Here is a 19,018-nt window from a genome sequence, read left to right as displayed (position 1 = left end):
GCACAACCCCCGACGCATAAAGAGGGGTGTTATAAGTTTGACCGCTGTCTGTGGCACTGTAGCTTTTAAACGGGTGGACCGATTTGAATGCGGTCTTTTTTTATTTGAAAGATTTTGTTTTTCTAGCGATGGTTCTTAAACATATTTCATCAAAATCGGTTCACTTTAAGATTTGGTAAACTTCACTAATGTACAGCAAAGAACTGCGTGATATCTTCCTACCTTGTCATTTCAATACGCAATGCTAATACGTAGTTGTATTTTTTACAGTAACGGCGTCAGTAAACCAGATTACAAGCTCCAAGCATAATCATTGAGATGCAAAAGACAAGTACCCTAATCGTCTAGCGAAGCTGTATTGTATACCCAACTTATTCTTAAATTACCGTATTTATTTATAAATAACTAAATAGTTATGTATAAACGAGTTAGAATTTATCTTTGAATGTATTTTAAACCTATTTTAATCCCCCCCAATATTATTATAGAAATATTAAAGTATACCGTAAGGACGGGGTAATTTGAGGGTATTAGAGAGTAACTTTGGCCCATATAAAAAAACCACATAAAGAAGGAACTAAAAGAATTTCTTTGCTCACCCGCGACCTTTAGGATAGCTAAGTTTATGCAAAATATGCGTGTTCATGCAGTTCCTCCACCTCCGCACTATAAGAACACACACAAACCCATCCATCACCACCACCACACTACACTGACGCGTTTCGACCTCAACCAGAGCTCATCTTCAGAGCAACAACCGTATCAGATGTTAGTCTGTAGTGATGGTGAGATGCATATTTTGCATAAACATAGCTATCATGAGGTCGCGGGTGAGCAAAGAACTTCTTTTAGTTCATTGATATGGACCTCCGCAAAGTAACGCCTGATTCAATATATCACATAAAGGGTCCAATAAAAACTTGACCGATCAATTAACACCAACCACATGGCAAAGGGCCATAGACGCCATGTGGCGCGGCATTTTCAGAATAATTTTTTTTTCGTCTGTGGCCGACCATGGCGTTCAAAAGGTTAATACCAAGGGCCAAAGTACCCCGACCTTGCGGTACTACCGGTCGCCGTTTGATGCAGTGTTGACGGCCATGCAACAATTTTATTAATTTCATCGTATTCACGCTGTGCGTCTCGCCGACACACATTTTAACAAGAAACTGCCTATCTTGGCACTGTAAGTTTTTATGACGCATCAAATATTCGAGGAATGAGGCGAAGTGAAGTGTCTAGCCAAGTCAAGGGTCCTGATTTAAATAAAAACTATGTAATAGTCCGTCTACTTACGAGTAACCTTCCCATGACAAATGTGATTCCAAATAAAACCAATGATTTATTGAAAGATTGTTTATTTTACATCGACTTGAATACCGAACATGTAGTACCTTACATTGTTTTTCGTCTGATTTTATACATCGAACACAAACTCTTAATAAATCGAATGTTACACAAATCCATCACCGTCACTAGTTCAATTAAAGTTTGAATCTGTATACTGGGTGCTTAAAAATATTAGAATTTAAAAAGAATACTTATTTTATTGGCTTACTGCGCTGATTAGGATCATAATCATAACTATAAGCGAACAACTGAATTGAGAACCGGAGTATACTATCAACGAGTGCGACCTGACCGTTACTAACCCTGGTTCTCATTTAAGTTTAACACTTTACTTGTCCCTCGCTGTCGCCACTGTCATGGGTCGATACGTCCGTGCATTACAGGTAATGCACAAAACATGTACGGAATCATCCATTTCTGACGTCACGTAGAACGTGGAGAGCTAGTTTGACAGTTAAAGTGTTAACGCCTACAGAAATATCGCAAGCCATGCAATGCAAGAATTTCACTAGTTTGTGATAAAAAAAATTTGGAATGCAACTTCGCATTGTGGCTCGGCCCGAAGTGAGAACAGACATAGCGACAATAAAGCTATTTGAACGCTTAAGGCGCGGCCTCATGCAAGTCGCTCGACGCTCGTTTCCAGCGATAAAGCTGGTCACGTGACATATAGCGATAAAGCTGAAAATGCTGAGCTACTGCTGTATGCAATCGCTCGTCGCTACAAATCTGGTCACGTGACATATAGCTATACAGCTGAAAACGTTGAGCTACTGCTGTATGCAATCGCTCGTCGCTACAAATCTGGCCACGTGATATATAGCGATACAGCTGAAAATGTTGAGCTTCAAAATGGGAAGCAGCAATGTGTTGACACTGATAAACCCATTTTTGGTACTTGTAAACAAACGACATTTCGTCAATTTCCAAACACATTGTCATTTTTTTTTTCAAGCAGCCGCCATGTTGACGCTGCTGTTCGACGCGGCGACTTGACGCTACTTTTTTGAGTCGCGGGAAATTCTAAATAGGATCACGTGACCAGATTGGTCGCTGCAAACGAACGATTAGCGATTACCGATTTGAGTCGCGGGAAATTCAAAATGGGATCACGTGAACCCATTTTGCATGTGATTTTGAATTTCCCGCGACACAAAAAAAGTAGCGTCAACGTTACAGGAATAATCTTGGTCTTGGAAGCTGATTTCATAATCTCATTTAGCATTTAGCAGTCGTGGCAGTGGTACAAATAAAAGAAATTGGAGTGAATGAAAAAAAAACTGTATATTGCGAAATTGAAGAGCACGCGACTCGGCGGCTGCCGCAACACGCGCATCCACAACATGTGTGTGAGCTAAACTCGATTTAAGACGTGTTATCCGTTACAATATCATTTAATATTAGCGAGTCTCAAGGTAGCTTCATGTTCGAAATTGAAGAGGTTTTTTTTCCAGCGATAAAGCTCAACATTTTCAGCTTTATCGCTGGAAACGAGCGTTGAGCGATTAGCATGTGGCCGCGCCCTTACATCGTTTAGAAGACATGTGTATGCCAGTCAGTCTACAATAATAGTTTGTGTCATTAGAGACTAAAGATATTACATAAATAAAAGGTCACTGTTATAAAAAATAGTATCTTATGCATGTTGTGAAATTCCAAGTATTGCTGTTGAATTTAATTGGGTTATTAAATTCATGGCCACGACTAGACATCTTCAACTGAAATCAAAACACAATCGTGACCCTACATATCAAACTAACCTAAAAGCTTACCTAGTCGTACTTAAAACGAAAATATTTAGCAATGGGCAATTTCGTGATCTGCCCAGACTATCCCGCCCAAAACTTGAAAGGAGCAAAGCAGCAACCGCTAACATGTACTAAAAAATAATATAGACTAAAAAATTAGGGGCGAAGATTTCAAAATTAAAATACAACTGGTACACTTCGCAACACTCTATTCTGTAGCCGTATTTTAACATCAACCAACCCCCAAATTTTAATGTCTAGGTTTTAATTTTATTACATTTATTGGCGTTGCCAACTTGTCCCTCTAACGCTGCTCTATCGATCACATACGTCGCTTCATCATACACGACATTAATAGTTTTCTTAAACACCTGTACATTTCTATCGCTTAACATCACTAAAAATAATTAGTTCAATTTCTCGAATAAGAACCAATTATTGTTTAATATATCTTCTCAATTAAATTAGCAGGTGCATCAGTAAAAAATATGCTGAAGTGACCAGATTGCAAGATAAAAGATAAGTTTGCAGAACGAAATTGTAGAAAAAGAAGATACCCTGAAATATAACTGACTGTCAAGTTTTTCCATCATGTTTCACTACCTTGACAGATGCGACAATCTTGCCTTTGCTTCATAAAAAATGCAAGAACTGCATAATAAGTGTCAATTTTTCTGGAATAAGAACACCAGAGGTTTAAAAGCCGCGACCAGACGACCTGTGCAACTCGCCGAGTGCCGAGCCGATTATTCCCCGAATAGCGAGTTATGTAGATGGGTGCTCGCAAATCATCGAGCGACGATTGTTCGCGCTCGGCTCTCTTAGCTAATTGTCCGCTCAATTTGGGAAGACATATCCATAGTCAACGATTATTTCGATGTCGCGCCTGCCAGTGTTAAATTTCGTAGTTGTTTGATTTGATGAAGCGACAACTAACCCTCAGTCCTTAACCTAGTGCATGGGAATTGACTTCACTCGGATTCGGCGGGTGTGTGCCACGTTAGCCGCTCCTCGTAGAATGCGATCACCTGCGAATAAGTAACAATAAAAACGCGTTAGAATGAGATCTCTAACAAGGGCTTGCTTGGATAGCAGCGAGTTTAGTGTCGCTCAGTTCGTCCCTTTCTAACCCAGTAGAGTAGGGAAAGTAAAAACACACTGGACGACAAGCGAAAAAAGTGTGAGGGAAAAGGGTTGTGTGCTGCCAAAATTGACTCTTTTAGATTTGATTTGCTACAGCTATTACATGGTACAGTCGCCACCAGATATATCGGAGCGGCCAAGGTGATCAAAAATATCGGAACATGAACTCTAATGCCTTGAGAATAGAATGCATGTTCCGATATTTTTGACCACCTCGGCCGCTCCGAAATATTTGATGGCTTCTGTACGTACGTACTAGTGAGCGGGTGGGCTACCTGTTTCTGATTTATAAAGACTAATTATCTGACGAGCGCATGATGTCAATACCACTATCTCTCAAAAAATGCAAGATGGCGGTAGAAAAAGCTAAAACGGCTTGGCTTTTAACTATAAACAGTTGTGAATAAAAGCTGACCTGCTGTGGACACTTGACGTTAGCTACTTTGGCCGGCACAAGCTCTGCCTCGTCAGAGTCTGCCCATTTTATTAAGAACATCAGCTCGCCGGTGGCGTCAGACGCGCCTGGAACAAAACACCAAAAACTTTAGCGTTACCGCGTACAGTATTAGCCAACAATATGATAAGCAATAAATAGTAGATTGTTCAACAAGAGCATAAAACGAGGCATTTTACCCAAGACGTTCATATAGCCACCCGAGCCGGTACGGCGAGAGTGGATAGACACGTCGAGGGGAAAATGGCTTTAATGCTCGGAGTTTTACACTGCTTTTCACTTCGATGGCGAGGAAATGAAATAGAAACAGTGGAAACAATTTTATTCTTTACCTACTATATACCTTTCATTGTTCACGCATTACTATTATAATTGTACATTTTAAGTTTTATTGATCTATTTTGATTGCTTTTTAGTTTTATATAAATTAAAAATTATTTAAAAAATATGTAGAAACTTCTTTGTTTATGGCTGTTTACACCTGATTGCCTTGGTCTTAGGCGAAGATTTTACTTTATGCACTAGAGCATAAAATGTCATTTTACGTCGCCTAGACCCAGCATAAACACGAACTTTACGAGCATGAGAAGTGAAGAGATTATTGTGCCTGTCAACTACTTTTATGAAACAACATTGTGCAGGGGAGATAAAATACCTCATCAGTGATAACACCAGCTCACTATACTCACCAAATACAGCAGTTCAAGCATTGCTGCATGGTGGTAAGATCAGTAAGATACTGGTAGAAACCTGGACAGACTTTGGTCTTTCTACCAACCTGCTTTATGATAAAACATTATTGGTTGTATTTTTAGGGTTCACTGAAAGACCAGTGCCGGTCGCAATGCTGAATTGGGATCATTTCATGATTAATTTGGTTATTGTCTATCTACAATTGTCACAAATAAATGGGCCAATCAACATTTTCTTGTATTATAGTTACATACATCCCTTACAAAACTCTTTAAAAATTGTGGTTAAAATTCATCAAACACATATTTTTGTTGTAGTTATTTATGAGCTCCTTAGTAGCATTTATTATAACTGTTTCTTTAAGAAACTCAATCAACTTGGACATTCATTTTGGACAACGGGACAGAATAACTAACAAGAAAACATTGATTAACTAACTAACAAATGTATTGTTTTTTTTTATTATTATTTCCGAACTCACCAATAATCTTCTCAGCTTTAAGGCCCTTCTCGAAGCCTGACTTGGTCTTCTCCTCCTTGCGGTCGCGCTTGGCTTCGCGGTCGTCGGCGGAGCTCACGGAGGCGCCGCGCGACTTGCGCGTGTCCTCGCTAGACTCGCGCACGCGCTTCTTGGCGCGCTCCTCTGGCTTCTTGGCAGCTTTCTGAAACAGAAAGGAAAGCAGTCTTAGCGTATTTTATTTACTTGCTTCTACCTATACATCCTACTATAAAATTCTATCATTTGTCCACAGCGGAAACTGTGAAAAACAAAAAGGCTGTCCCATGGAAACAATGCAATTTTCTAGAATATAAACTATCCTATGTCCTCCAGGGAATCTCACATTATCTCTATACCAAGTTTCATAGAAATTGGTTCAGTGGTTTAAGAATGAAGAAGTAACCAACAGACAGGCAAATTCAATTTAAATTGCATTTATAATAGGTGACAGACTGACAGGATTATACATGTGAAAGTATGTCAGTGTAATAACAAAAATTTAATACACTTCCATGATAAAACAACTCCCAGGAATAACAAGATGTACATGCAAGTATAATGTATGAATAATACAAATTATGTTTAATATGTATTTATCTATATAAGTATGTTTATCCATTGCCTAGTTTCTATAGTACAAGCTTTGCTAAGTTTGGGACTAGGTCAATTGGTGTCAAGTGTCCCATGATATTTATTTATTTATTGGGGTTTGAACTACTTTCAACATATAAGTTTATTTAATGGAACATGACCTGACTGCACTCAATGCACCCACACAAGTACTAGGTTAGCTGGAAGAGATCCCTTTTTAGGGATAAGCTCGCCTTTCTTCTCCTTTCTGTGTACTTGTACATATTTTTATTTTTATATGCAATAAAAAGTTTACATACATACATACAAGTAAATCTCTAGGGAGGCTAGCTTCTGTATTATGTTGCACCAGCTCTTGCCACATATCTAAGCACTTATTCTTTGCAAATATCATCTATTCAGTACCAGAAAGTTTACATAGGACCTCCATTACCATCCATGCCATCCATTACTGCCATTTTAGCCATTCTGTCTACCGACTCATTACTCGCTATTCCTCAAAGAACTGAACTGTTTACATCTCAGTTATACTAACTTCTTTCTCTTTGCGGGCATCCTCAAAGGTCCTAATGAGCTCCTCACAGTCCAGGTTTTCTTCTGGCTCCCATGTGCTCTCCTCCTCCTTGTACCCCTTCCATTTCAGCAGGTACTGGACCTGTGGGCAACAAAGGCTTAGGTTAGATGCATTAGCTCATTCGCATGTATGCACTGCGCAATTAAATTGCTGAGCTGAAATTGCTTTTCACATGCCTGCCTTGGCTGAATATATTATGGGAAATACCTAATTATAACTGTAATGTAAGATCAACTTCAACTTCAAGTTTTTTGCTAAGTGGCAATCGTAATGTAAGATCCTCAGCTACCATATGTTTCTGTGAATAAACAAATCATTCATTCATTCATTCATTACTGTCAAAAGGTTTCTCTTCGAGTAAACAGGTGGTGACTGGTTGTTGTGTGATTATGCCATCATAATTAATTATTTCGTTTATACTTCACAAAGTATTTAGGTGGAATAAAGTAAATTTCAGAAAGTAGCAAAAAGTAGCTTGAAATATTCCATTGAGCGACAGACAGTTAATTTTCATGTCACAATGGAACTTTTTGAGTCAGTCCTTTTGTATTAAGTATCAACTAACATGGTTTAGTTAGTCAGTCCGGTTCTGACTTCCAAAAGTGTTTTATTTACTTTCAAGAAAAAAAAAAGTTTTCATTCATTCATTTCATTCAGTCATTTTTTTTTATGGATGGGCTGTAGACTTTGATACCATTTCCGATAATTTTTTGAAAGTCTTGTATTTCAACTACATTCTACCTGGATACAATAACAAAATCTTCTACCATAGGGATCAAATTAAATAAAATAGGAATCAAATAAAATAAACACTCAAATAATGACCTAGGAACGAGTCCTGTAGATCAGTGCAGGGTATATCATATATTCAGCGGCAAAAAATTTGGCCCACCCTTCATACAAAATTACAGATTCTGCATACATTTGAGGGCCAGATTTTTTGCCGCTCAGTATATTATACTGCCAAAAGTCTGACATTGGTTCTAAGGGTGACACTCTTTCCCGGCCCGGATAATACTGACCCTGTTTTTTGTGTACACGGCCATAGAAACTGACGTGAGTTTCTATGGGCGTTTACACGAAAAACAGGGTCGGTATTTCCATCCCGGTATTATCCAGGCCGGGAAAGAGTGTCACCCGGTTCTAAAACCTATAACATGCAAACAAATTATTGGTTACTAAAAATGGTAGTGAAATGGTAGTGAAAAAGGGTACTAAGTATTTCCTGCATCTGCATGTAGACTAATAGTATTAGTATTCTTTAATATACTCTGGTGCACTTAAGCCTCAAAAAATATATATATGAATAAAATATAAGCAACCTACCTGAAAGTCTATGGCCCTCCGCACATGGAGCTCCTCAAAAATAACTAGTTACAAACTCAAATTACTAACGAGTTACATGAGCGAGCCCCAGCGCCATACATCCTCATTAAGGTAGGCACACAACTTGAGGTACGACTAGACTAGTCATAGTCAGCAACCGGTTAGTAACGTGTTCGCAATTCGCAACAGATCACGCTTGACGCCGCGCTACTGGTTACCAGTTTTTTGCGTTTTTGTTGTGAAAAATTAACGACCAAAATATTTATCTATGACAGCACTTGACATCGTTATGCGCGAAGTACAGTTTCTAAAATCGGTTTCTAACTGATTTTTAATTTGTTATTACTGATTAGTTCCGTCATTTTTGAGTAGCTCCATGTGCGGAGGGCCTAAGCTATACGTATAATAGAGGTTATATCTTAAATTATTTCGAAAGAAAAAAAACTAAACAATTTTATTGGCAGCCGAAATACTGTACTAAATACAATTTGCCGTTAGAAATGTAAAAAACAAGGCTAAATGCCTTGAACAGTCGCTAAAGTAACGAACAATCAAGTAAGCATACAGGATGCGTGGAACAACTAAAATAAAGAAGAAAACGCTTAGTTGACGCTGTATAAACCGAATTCAAAAGTAATGCATGGTAAAATATGTTAAAATAAGAGCGACCCAGCTAAAAGACTCGTCCGCAGAAAAACGAAATGTATATTGACCATTACCAACCTTGCCTTTGACTAAGCGTCTGTCCAATACTTTTTCCACCACGTACTCTTCCTCGCTGGACTGATCACTACTTTCCCCTTTTTTCTTGCCCATGTTTCCTAAAATATCACAACAAATAATCAAACTTCCCTTATAACTTATTTTATCAAGCCGGCGCGGCGTCTCTTACAATACAAAATGGCGCTTACAAACAGTCAGAAGTAAAAGAACAGAACACGAACAGGCAAGCAAATAGCCCAGTAGGGCTACTACGAAATTCGAAACTCGAAATTCGTATCGTATCGTCCCTCTCGCTCTCGTATTAAATAGTATGTGTCAGACGACACGAACTTCGAGTTTCGAGTTTCGTAGTAGCCCTGCAGCAGAGCAGCACAGCAAGCAAGCAACGCAACGCCAGCAGGGCTACTCCGAACTCGAAACTCGAAGTTCGTGTCGTGCGGTCCCTCTCGCTCTCGTATCAAACAGTGTAAGTGTCAGAGGGACCGCACGACACGAACTTCGAGTTTCGAGTTTCGGAGTAGCCCAGCTGGAAATGTTGCCATATATATGGTCGCCTCATGGTTGCCTTGCCTGAGGGGCTACTATGAAACTCGCAAATCGAAGTTCGTATCGCACCGTCCCTTTCACTCGCGTATTAAATGACATAAGCGTCAGCGGAATGGCAACATACAAAGTTCGAGTTTTGCACTTCGTGGTATAGGGCCTGAATGCAACGTTCACTTACGTGTAATTTTATATGTGTTTCATCCCTTTCTGTCATTATTCATAATAATATTCTCAATATTATATCAATATCTGTGTGAACGAAAAGCACTATTCTACTCTTGATCGAAGTTTGCAGCGATGAAACCAATCTGAACTAAACTCATTCACTTTTAAAAAATATTTCACATCAGAATGTTCAAATTCACAGATGCCGATTTGCCGCTTGCCGCACAATCCGAATTTTAATCTTTAATGTAATAATTTTTTTCAATGGCAATACGAACTACAGTAAAAAAAAAAACTGATACTACTCTACGCTACTCGACGCTAATATCACACTGGAAATATCACTCACTTTTCTTTATCAGAAGAAATATCAAAGAATTTTTGAATTATCCACTAATTAATAAATTTATCTGGTGTAATATTATATCGACCGTTTATGTATGTATTGAATAAGTTGACATTGATCCCAATGTATCCCAAAAGCATAGTAAAAGCCAAAAGGTTACGATGTATTTTCTGGAAGAAAAAGAAGGGACGAATAGTAACCGCAGCAACTTCACGCGTGTTTCATTCATATTTTCGTATCAAAACATCGCACTATCCCAGCGCGCAGTTTTCTCTTTATCTGTCATAGACGGTGTTGTCGAATTTGTGCTAAGGAATTCCAATAACAAAAACATATTATTGTGTTATTTCGATTGCAACGTACAACTATTAGTGTTGTTCTGTGATGTATGTGAACTGTTTAATGGAATAAAAGTTTAACCTGAAGACTATAAAAGCCTATTTTGATATACTTATTATTATTGTGTTGATTTGAGTGGTTTGTCTTACGTCACACGAGGTGGCCAATCGGCCGGCGCCTTGGACAGTGCAACAGGCTGTTGAGAAGTGTTTTTGATTTTGAACAATTTGTCATCTGTAACCCGATGTTAATGGATCCGCGTTGAAAATAATGCTTTTGAAATGTACTGCGGACGGGAGAAGAATCAAAGTAAACGGGGCATCTGCGGGCCAGAGCAATGTCGCGAGAGGTAAGCGATTAGCTGTGCAATTATTTTCTTATTTGCATGTTTATTAACAAAGAAAAGTACATGTGTGTACTTACTCGTAATCGGTTTATTGTATTGTTTTATATTTCATAACTTGGCTATTATCCACTACATTGATTTTGTTGCTATTTCTAACAGCTGATTATGGTTTGGTAGACATGATTTAGTAGTTAGAAACAGTAGAATCGTTGTCGTTGCTCATGTGCTCTGCATGTGTTTACAGCGGTCCTTATTATTTCAAAAGACTGAATTTAAAATCTCTTCTAAATGTGTTGAAGAATTCAATCGGTGTCATGCATGACATGATTCTGAACTGAACTAAATCTTCAAAACAATTTTTTGAGATCAGGTATTTTTGTGAATAATTAAGATGACTACGCATTTAGCCTAATTAGCCAATTAGGATTTAGTGAGTAGATACCTATTGTATTTAGTAACTGGAGAACTCGAGGACAGAACACTAATAGTAGGGAAGCCCACGATGCTAAATCGGGATTTACTCGAGCGTCATAGAGACCTATTGGGTTGCGAAGCTTAGATCATAAGAAGAAAAAAATGTCATATAATATATACCTTTTCATCGGTGGGGGGAATTGTTATAGATTTTCAAAAATTGTAAAAAAAAACTGTTGCATGGACATACTCGAGCGCGTCAGATATTGATATCATCCATGTCCTACGTATTTTTAAAAATGTACGTATGTTAATCTGATTGTTTCCATGATGGGGGTGGTCGTACGTAAGGGTTGAAAATGAAAAAAAAAAAAATTTAATCGGGCGCGTCAGATTTTCTAAGGGGATGTTAAGAGATCCTAAAAAAAGGCTCTTATATAATAATCTGACGATTTGGATGTGACGCAAATCCGTAGCCATTATTAGAATGTGCATAAAAAATTCGCCATTTTGAAATCCTCAAGCGCGTCAGATTAAGATATATATGGTTCATCTTCATGCCCTAGACGTGCTGTCTCATAATCTGACGATTATCTGTAGGGATTCGCCTAATCTGACAATTAAAAATTTTTTTTTCTTATTTTTTTTTAAATCATTGAACTTAATTTATTGAAAAGCTCAGGAAATAGCATGCAAATAAAAAAGTGTATGTTTTTTAAGTAGAATACTGTATTAATTATAAAAAATTGAACTTTTTTGAGTATTTTTTCTCAATTATCATCGTCATCGGTAGAATCATCTTCTTCCTCTGACTCGATTCCAAAAATACCAGCGCACGGCAGCGGCGACACAGTGAAACTTGAGTAAACAATAAGAACGAAATTTCTGCCGTAGTGTTGTCGCGGCCGTTAATAAATGCCATCCTTGTCTATTTATGAACGCATTCTGCAAGAATAAGCAAGCGAGATATAGGTCTACCAGTTTATATTTGTTAGTGAAATACGACACCCGCCATCGACCGGGAGCCGGTCGCTTGCCACTCTAGGGTTTTTGACAGCGTGCCGGGAGCCGATCGCCTGCCAAACAAGGATGTGCCGGGACCCGGACGCTTGCCACTCCAAGGGTAGCAAAAACGTTGGAAATACGTTGTAAACAATATCATGCCACGAACGAGTCTGTGTGATCAGCTGTGATAGCGTCTTGGCAACAGAAACCAGAGTGGGGACGGAGCGAGAGAGTAATAGATAGAGAAAGAGTGAGAGAGGAATAGAAACGCGGAGAGGGGAATATAGGCATCACGTAGCTGAATGCAATAAACTTTATCGATGAATGTTTGTTATTTCGGCTTGTGGAAACCGTCAGATTATATATTTTTCGTAATTCTTGAATTATTCCCTTCAAAATAAAAAAAAATTTAACCACGCTCGAGAATGTCGAGATGACGTTTTTTTTTTACAACTTTCTAGCCCTACCCCTTCTTTACGTCACTCTCAAATTGTCAGATTAGTGGAATACACACGTTTTAGTATGTGACTAACTCATCCTACCTTAATCTGACGCGCTCGGGAATTTCAGATGATGAATTTTTTTTTACTAATCTGATCCTTTATCCTTGACGGGCGGCCATGTATATGGGGCTCATAGTTGGTGGAAGGACTTAACCGGGTACAAGGTATCCCCCTGTATATTAATCTGTCGCGCTTTAGTAAATCCCGAAATCCCCTCTTGGGCTCCCCTACTATAAGGAAGCTTCAATAGTGCTCCACTGCATTCCGCCAGTTACGTTCTAGACTAGGTAGGTATATAAGTAAAGTTTTCCTAAATTGATTGAAATTGGTTATTAATTATGATAGTTTCATATTACTATACTAAAAATAAAGTACCTAGGTATGTTAACAGTGAAGTACGTAGGTACCTACCTAGGTATAATTTATGAAATAGGTATGTACCTGTTGCTCGCATCGCGACTTCGTATGCGTAGAATTCGTTTATTAAAACACCCTCAAGAACAACTCATATTTTTGGATAAAATGTATACCTACTGTTACTAGCTTTTACCCGCGGCTTCGCCCGCGTGGAATTCAGTTATCGCGCGCTGTTCACTCCGGAACCCTGCATTTTTCTGGCATAAAAGTAGCCTATGTTACTCTCTGGCCCATTAACTATCTCTATGCCAAAAATTACGTCGATCCGTCTCTCCGTTTCGACGTGAAAGACGGACAAACATACAAACACACACACTTTCGCATTTATAATATCAGTATTAGTATGTAAGTAAGTATTTAATCTGCTCTTTCAATATGAAATATGGACTTAAGTTTTTTTCCCTGCTGATTTTAAGCTCCTAAATGATTTTGTGGAAATACCTATTTAACATGCCTTTTAAAACCAGAGCATTGAACTAGCCCGACGTATTTCTTTTTTCCAATCTAATATATTAAACGACTTAAATGGGTAAAGTATACTGGACGTTTCTAATCAGTTTTATTTTTATTTGTTTCACCATCCATTGATTAGTGTTAACTGACGGTTAAATGTGAGGCCGTCGAACAAAACAAATAGACACGGTATCACATTTAACCGTCAGTTAACAATAATCAATGGATGGTGAAACAGCCCCTAAATGTTGAGAATACGAATCTCACTGCTAGAGCAGTGGCTTTAAATTTCACTTATTTTACATAGGCTCCTAAATTCCTAATAAGTACTATAAATGCAAAAGTTTGTAAAAAAAATTTTTTATTAAAAGCTGTTTATTTCAATAAAAAAATACACGTACATTTCATTAATTAACTACTAATCCTTAATTAATAGGATTGTTGCAGTCAATGTTTATAATTTTACTTGATTATTTGGAATGAATGGATACAATAATTATAATTTTAATATTTTACTCTGAGTAGGTAGGTATACAATTTTTATTTAAGGAGGTAGGTTTAACCATCGCACCAAAATATGCTTAATCTTGTTGTGTTTGCTGTTCACAATTTCTTGCACAGTTTCAAATGGAAATTTATTAAGTATACGAGGCAGAGTGGACGTCCACACTCTCTGGCCATAAACATTATGACATCTGGGTATAACATAGTGAGTGATTGTGAGTGAGTATGTGTGTTAATCCTTCACGCTGAAACGGTTGGGCGGATTTGGATAAAATTTGGTATGTATAGATAGCTGGTCATCTGGAATAAAATATAGGCTACTTCTTATTCCGATATTCCCACGGGATAGGGATATAATTTCGAAACAACAACGGCAGGGCTTAGTCATGAAATTTGACAGGATTGTTTTTAATGTAACGTCAATGAAAACCACGATTTAATTTTCGGGAATTACCGCGGGAATTTTTAGAAATCCCAAAATTTGAATTCAGCTGCTGGATCTCATGATTTACGTGTGCAAAGCCGTGGGTAAAATAGTCCATTATTGGTTCCTGTCCATGACTTGTTCCCCTAAGTCTTTACAGGAGGCACAGCTTTATTCTGTCGTACTGCCTCGTACTCGTCTTATAGGTGGCAAAAAATACGCAACATAATTAAAACCGATGCAAATATGCGTCTGTCGGTAGATAACAGGTAACAAGGAAGCTGAGAATTCGAACGCCTTTTTCTTTCAACCTTTGATAATTGTTACGTAAAGTCACCAGCATTAATATCTGCCACAGCGGAGCGTGAAAAAATATCTGACACGTCTATTCGGCCCTAGAAATAGAGTCGTATCGGATATTTATGCACGCTTGTTGTATCAGATATTGGTGCTGGTGACTGTACAAACGGGACCTATGAGTAACGAAAACTTATAAAAATACCGCCGCTATTTATGTACTTCATCACTTGCTGTCCAGATTTGAATTCGCTACCTCGCGTCCCATTTATTAATAAAGATAATAAATTCTAATGCGTCATCCTTTCGTCACAAACCAATAATTGAAGCAAAATAAACACAAGCGCGGACCTACTGTCAATATTATTGGTAAGTAGATCAAAAGAGCCCCAGATTACAGTTCCGGTTGGTAAAACAAACAGTATTTAATATTTATTCGTCTTAAACGTTGGCTTATTGAAGAATTAAGTGATTTCCCTACACTACATTGAATATCTACAACAAACAAAGGTTATAGGTTAAGGTATACCGTAGGCGACAGGCTAGCAAGCAACCTATCACTATCGTACCGTTTTTGTCAAACTTTAAACCTAAAATTGCTAAAAGTGGCTCCGAAGCGGTAACGTTTCGTGTGCTCTGCTTACCCCATTTGGGAATACAGGCGTGATGTTTGTGTGTGTGTGTGTTGAATATCTAATGTAGTGTAGGTAAATCACTTAATGTTGTCTATTAGACCAGATCAGTTAATGCGAGAGAACATTATCACCCGTCGTGCGGCAACTGATAAATTTGATAAAATACAAATTTTATTAGATTTATATATTTTAAAGAAGGAAATAAAACATTTATTCGTGAAAACATTGAAGAAAAAATGCGCATGTCACGAAATAATTCCAAATCGGCAAACTGCGGACTCATGAACGGCTCTGATCTTCCTTTGGGACTATCAGACAGATTACTGTTCCATATCAGTAGGTGTATTTGAATCTGAATTTGCCATATCCTTGTTGCCACTTAGGTCGGAAGGCGGTGTTTTTGCGAAAAAACTTAAAACTCGAATAACTCGAAAACGACTAAATTTGTACCCCCAGCTGACCGGGCCAAAAACATTGCAAGTAAGCTTTAAAGAACCCAATTCAAGGAATGGGTCGAATAACCAGTCACCCTGCATTATTTTTTTTTTATTTATTTTTTTTATTTGACTGGATGGCAAACGAGCAAGTGGGTCTCCTGATGGTAAGAGATCACCACCGCCCATAAACATCTGCAACACCAGGGGTATTGCAGATGCGTTGCCAACCTAGAGGCCTAAGATGGGATACCTCAATGAATGAATGAATGAAAAAGTATTTATTTGTCATTATTTTTACATAGGTTTTTGTACATAGCCCTGCAAAACTGTTTACACAGTTTGTCTGCAGGATACAGTCTCTATAAAATATAAGATAATGTAATGTATAATTTTTTTTCTTACATAAACTATTATAATTATTGTTACAACTATGTCTTATGGAAGAGTTTCTACTAGATACTTTTTAAGGATCTTTTTAAATTTATTTTTATCAGTTTCTAGGCGGATGTTATCAGGTAAGCTGTTAAACAAATACGGTAGTCTTTTGTTTAATGTTCTATCACCGAAGTAGTTGGTCACTCGGGGCACTTCATATTTACCTGAGGACACCGACCTAGTATTATGACTATGGTTGATCAATACTAAACTATGCTCCAGATTGCTATGATTATTTATGGCTACTAGGTATTTATGTTTTAGTCGTACAGGAAGTATTTTAAGGATTTTGAATAATTTGTAATAATCGCCATTACAGCTCTGCTTAGTTTTATTGTTTACAAGTAATTTTAAAAATCGTAATTGCAATGCCTCTAGTTTATCGATGTAGGATTTAAATGTTAGGCCATAGGAATCGAGAGCATAGCTCAATATTGAGTCTACTAAGGAAAAGTAAAGTTGTTTGAGAATGTTTTGTGGTGTTCTGAAACTTAAATGATAAAATTTACCAAGAAGAATTCTAAGTTTACTACAGAGATGGTTTATGTGTTCATTCCAAGAAAAACTTATGTCAACTCTAATACCAAGATAAGTGACCGAATTAACTTTCTCAATGGGCTTACATTGGCAATTAGTTAGGCTATTATGTATACATGAAAAACTATGAGTGAACATGGGTGGTGGTGTTTCCGTATTACAAGTATATGGTGACTGAATAATCAGAAGTTTTGTTTTGTCCGAGTTTAATATAATACCATTATCATGGGACCATTTGATTACTGCATTTACGTCTTGTTGTACCAAGCGACACGTCTCGGTAAGATCAGTGCCGGGTCTTAGAGTACAGAGGTCGTCAGCAAACATGTGTGCAGTGCTGTTCTGTAGTACCCCACACAAGCTGTTGACGTGCATTAGGTAGCACACAGGACCACATACGGATCCCTGTGGGACCCCGCAGCGGACCTGTATCTCGTCGCTGAGAGTGTCGCCTAGCTTCACACGGTAGGAACGTGATGTGAGATACTCGCGGAACCAAGGATTTAGCGGTTGCCCCACACCACATTCGTCCATTCCATTCAAAAGGGTGTCGGTTTCTAGCGTATCAAATGCTTTTTTGAAGTCATAAAATATAGCTACGACAAATTTTCTATTGTCTAAATGTGTATTTATCTCATCTGTGAATCTACTTAATAGTGTATTTAATAAGTGCCAGTTATTTCACCGGCTGTATATTATATTTTACTAAAATAATTTATGCATGTAATAAATAATTAAATAAGTATTTTTACTTAGGTACGAAATATTTAAAAAATCTTTTACCAGAATTTTCTATTACACGTTAATATAACTTTTTTAACTGTACTGCTAGCTCCAAACCTTTGTATTTCATCTTTCATTAAGGAGTTCTTTGCTTTTTGTGAATTAATTATTTAATTTCGACTAAATGCCTACAGCTAGATAAACTTGCATAACCTTGAGAGTAAAATTTCGGATAAATTCTGTTACAGTTAGATATATTGCAACCATAAACGTCTTGGCTTAGATGACGATGGCAAAGACCTTGAATGCTATTAAAAACTTGGAGGAATGGACATTAACCGTACTGAAAATATGGCCTTCCAGAAAATTCTAATCAAATTTACATTGGAAGGATTCTATTTTCCAAATTAATACTTTTAGAAAAATTATCCTAGTCCTCAAAGTCCTCATTCAGTTGCACACGAACTAATACACGATATCAATCACCTCCCAGCTATTCGGTACTTAGAATGATAATATGTTATAGTAGCAGTTAAATTATTGCAAATATACAAAAACAGGTGCACAAAATTTAGTAAACTTCCTAACATCCCAATCGTCTTTAGTATTTATTATACCACAAAACACATAGTTCAGCAGTCAATCTCCTGTATGTACTTCACTTTTCATGCCTACGCTTGGCGGTCGCTCTAAGGTTGTCAACAATGGCATATGCACCAAAAAACTATCGTGGTAGTGGCACTCGTATCTAGTTGTTTGATTTATTGTTGAGAATAAAACGGGAAGAATGGAAAAATAAATTAATAACTAAAATATTTTAACTAAATTATTTAATTTTTTCGTTATTGGCGAAATTCACGATTATTTAATTTAAACAACCGTCCACTGAACGTTATAATAACTTTTTTTGTTGCTCCATTATTGCACAAAAAAGTTCACAGACGCGTGTCTCAAGCGGATGGCACTCGCGCTCGCACTGGTCCCAACCGGTCCGAGATATCGTGTCCGTTCCGTGAGCAGTGTCTATGTGTGCTTTGCTCGAGCGCACTTGTATGGAGATTGATTTCTGAACTATCTGTGTTTTGTGATTATACTGTCTCAGATATGATAGTGCAGCTGAATAAAGACTTGGAAATAGTACCATCTAATGGCTAAAAGCAACAAACTCAAATAGATACATATTACAAAGCTACCCTTCCAAATTAAAAATACCACGCCTTGTTTCGTATTGATTCGTAATTAAATTCTATTTATTTGAGCGGATTGTTGGCGAAGCCTCTCATTTGTTATCTACATGTTATCAACGCCGCTATCGAGGGTCAGAAGCGGCGCCCGCGCACTTCGCTCTGTTTACTGAGCCAGCAGCGCAGCGCACGCGACGAATAAAT

At 37.8% G+C, this 19,018-nt stretch overlaps 3 protein-coding genes across 3 annotated transcripts in view; 2 read left to right on the top strand and 1 right to left on the bottom strand.

The window, feature by feature from the left end:
* The window catches only part of LOC141445705 (dedicator of cytokinesis protein 7-like), a 28,685-nt gene extending 27,331 nt beyond the window's left edge, over positions 1-1,354 (top strand). The window contains exon 18 of the mRNA XM_074111594.1: positions 271-1,354. Coding sequence (XP_073967695.1) covers positions 271-310 — 40 coding nt within the window. The 3' untranslated portion in view covers positions 311-1,354. The remainder of the gene's footprint in view (positions 1-270) is intronic.
* LOC141426374 (chromobox protein homolog 5-like) lies at positions 1,345-9,312 on the bottom strand. Its single transcript, XM_074085230.1, has 5 exons — positions 9,105-9,312; positions 7,017-7,136; positions 5,873-6,053; positions 4,660-4,766; positions 1,345-4,129 (listed from the first exon to the last, which is right to left on the bottom strand). Exons 1-5 carry the CDS (start codon positions 9,195-9,197, stop codon positions 4,073-4,075), a joined length of 558 nt encoding a protein of 185 aa, XP_073941331.1. The 5' UTR covers positions 9,198-9,312; the 3' UTR covers positions 1,345-4,072.
* Positions 9,313-10,132: 820 nt separating this feature from the next.
* Positions 10,133-19,018, top strand: part of NFAT (nuclear factor of activated T cells 3) — a 101,140-nt gene continuing 92,254 nt past the window's right edge. Inside the window, 1 exon segment of the mRNA XM_074085225.1 lies at positions 10,133-10,849. Within this exon segment, the coding sequence (XP_073941326.1) occupies positions 10,771-10,849 (79 nt within the window). The 5' untranslated portion in view covers positions 10,133-10,770.

Source organism: Choristoneura fumiferana, chromosome 3 (assembly GCF_025370935.1).
Source record: "Choristoneura fumiferana chromosome 3, NRCan_CFum_1, whole genome shotgun sequence".
Classification (NCBI taxonomy): domain Eukaryota; kingdom Metazoa; phylum Arthropoda; class Insecta; order Lepidoptera; family Tortricidae; genus Choristoneura; species Choristoneura fumiferana.
The sequence above is the reverse complement of the archived record's forward strand: the minus strand, read 5'-3'. Positions and strand labels throughout refer to the sequence as shown.